This window comes from Cyprinodon variegatus, unplaced genomic scaffold (genome assembly GCF_000732505.1).
Source record: "Cyprinodon variegatus isolate N-32 unplaced genomic scaffold, C_variegatus-1.0 Scaffold2414, whole genome shotgun sequence".
In the NCBI taxonomy this organism is placed as follows: domain Eukaryota; kingdom Metazoa; phylum Chordata; class Actinopteri; order Cyprinodontiformes; family Cyprinodontidae; genus Cyprinodon; species Cyprinodon variegatus.
The window spans coordinates 15,005-17,681 of NW_015152867.1; the positions used below are offsets into that span (position 1 = coordinate 15,005).

General features: G+C 34.0%; 1 protein-coding gene across 1 annotated transcript in view; it reads left to right on the forward strand.

The window, feature by feature from the left end:
* LOC107080854 (GTPase IMAP family member 7-like) overlaps positions 1-2,216 on the forward strand; it is a 7,497-nt gene extending 5,281 nt beyond the window's left edge. Inside the window, exon 2 of the mRNA XM_015369061.1 lies at positions 989-2,216. Within this exon, the coding sequence (XP_015224547.1) occupies positions 989-1,791 (803 nt within the window). The 3' untranslated portion in view covers positions 1,792-2,216. The remainder of the gene's footprint in view (positions 1-988) is intronic.
* Positions 2,217-2,677: the final 461 nt, after the last annotated feature.

The window sequence follows — 2,677 nt, forward strand, 5'->3', positions numbered from 1 at the left end:
GATCTTTTGTTTGGGTTTTGGGTGTGTATGCACATTCCGGACCAAAGCATATTAATCTCTGCAACACAAAAATGTCTTTCTCTTACTGTTCATAGCAGTGTTTCCCACTGACTTTGAAATTTTAAGGAAACTTTTAAAAGGAAAAGACAATTTGCGTTGTTTCCATTTGGTTTAAATGAAATAAGCAAGCAACACCAAGTGTATTGCAGTCCTATCTCATTCTCAACATAACTTCATTACGCATGGTTATATTTAAGCAGAAATAGAGTGAAATGTTAATTAATGCTTTGCTATCGGGAAGTTGTTCTTATGGTAACATGTCAGCTAGTAATGGCGATATTTCATGTGTCATGTTTACATGCATACTGTAATAGAAATATTCAAGAAGACACCAATTGCAGAAACAGCTAATCGGTCATGTAAGGTGAAAGCTCACATTGTTAGAGATGATTCCATCTCCTGTCATTGAACATACAGTTATTAATTTAAACAACATAAATTTAAATCAATGCATGTTATTAAGTAATCATCTATCTTAGACAATTCCAAAAACAGTCTCAAAATGTTCCAAGACAGCTGAGTTTTTGAGAAACACTGGGGTATAAGAATGTAGATATATAGGACCTAATGAGTGAAACTTGATGTAATGAGTGAAAATGCCAAAAAAGTCATTTAACATTCTTAGTAAAATTACAGTTGCCTTATTACATTAATTGTGTGATTTAATCAATTTAAAGAGAACCTGAGGGTATTACATAAAACCTATGGTTTTCTATGAACTTTCAGGATCATTGTATTCATGTCTAACAGTGAGCAAATGCATGTTTAAAAATAGCTTAGACCAAACTCACTGAAATGGTACAAATCAGTCCAAGATTTTTTAAATATTAATAGAATTATAAAAAAAAACAATCTATGGATTCCAAAGTACTGTCTATATACATGCATACCTTCATAAATGACTAATCAAGCTATTGTTACCTTACAGACCTTACAAGAAGAATCGTGATTTTGGGAAAAACTGGATCGGGAAAAAGCAGCCTTGCAAACACCTTGTTTGGGAAGGATGTGTGTAAACCAGATCATTCTGCAGAATCTGGAACACAAAAATGTGAAGCAGTAAAAGAAACAGTCAATGGGAAAAGCATAAAACTCGTTGACACTCCTGGTTTTTTTGACACAGTTAGAAGTGACAAAGAGATGAAGGATGAAATCTTAAAATGTTTTATTGAGAGTGCTCCTGGTCCTCATGTTTTCATAATTGTACTCAGAGTGAGTAAATACACACAGCAAGAGAAGGAGATCATAAATAAAATGACTGAATATTTCTCGGAAGACGCTCTAAAGTTCACCACAGTGCTTTTTACTTATGGTGACCAGCTGCCCAAAGGAACAACAATTGAGGAGTTTGTCAGTAAAAGTAAAGATTTAGATGAACTTGTAAAGACATGTGGCGGCCGCTGCAACGTCATTGATAATAGATACTGGAAGACGCCTCAGGATGGCTACAGAAACAATGAGTTCCAGGTTAAAGAGCTTTTAAACACTGTAGACAGGATTATTGAGGAGAACAGTGGTCAGCCCTACACCAAAGATATTTTGCAGGACTTGAACACAGATATAGAAAAAGAGCAGGAACGCATTAAGGCAGAAACTCCTAATCTTTCACAAAATGAGATTGAAGAAAAGGCTAAAACTGTGGTCCAGGTGAACTGGGCCCAGAAATTTTTAAAGGCCACTACAGAAGTCTTGCTAAAATCATTTCTGAGCGGTGGCTCCTACTACTACTGAGGACAGCGAAGCAAATACATCTGGGACTTAGGACAGGTGTTATATTAGCAGGTCCAATCAGTAAAACCGGATTAGTTGGAGAAATAGGTCAGTCTGGAAAGGAAGAAAAGCTTCAGCATAAAAAAGTAGCTGCAGTAGAAGAAGCAGTTGGAGGAGTTGGAAACTAAATTACCATAATCATCTCCTCATGGTGCATGTGGTTCGAGGGCTATTGAAAATAAAATCTTGCTGTTTGATTCAAAAATATTCTCATTTACCTGATGTTCTTTATGGTAAAACTGGACAGATTAAAGAACGACATGCATGTTTTACTCTTCTTTTTATAATGATTCAACAAAACCCTTTACTTGTATCATTTTTATATTCTTACTGTAGAGACAGATCAACTATTTAACTTGGTGAAATTGTATTAGATCATTTTTTAGGTTAACTCATAATGTTTCAAACAAATATTTCCATATCATTTGATTTTAGGAATGTCTGCTTTAAGTTTTTTTTTGTGATTAGGGTGAATTTAAATCGACTGTCACTTTATATATCAAATAATTTATATAAACTTCTACAAACATTTAGTTAAGTTCTAGGCAGCATTTTGTGTTGAAATATTAATGATTCCACAGAAATAAAACTGTTTTAATGGCTTCTCATGTTTTTTGCCATCAAATTTGTAATTGTGTAAATGACAATAAATAGTTTAAAATGCAGTATTGCCTGGTGAAATACTTCTGTCTTCAGGGGGCATTCAGATGTGATGCCTGGACAACAAGACATTCTCTGTTACACTTAAGCACAATAAGAGTATAAAAAAGATAAATTTGATAACAAAGTCATGTGGTACAGAAGGAGGAAAACTACATTTTCCTCAGTAGAAATAATAATAAAAAAT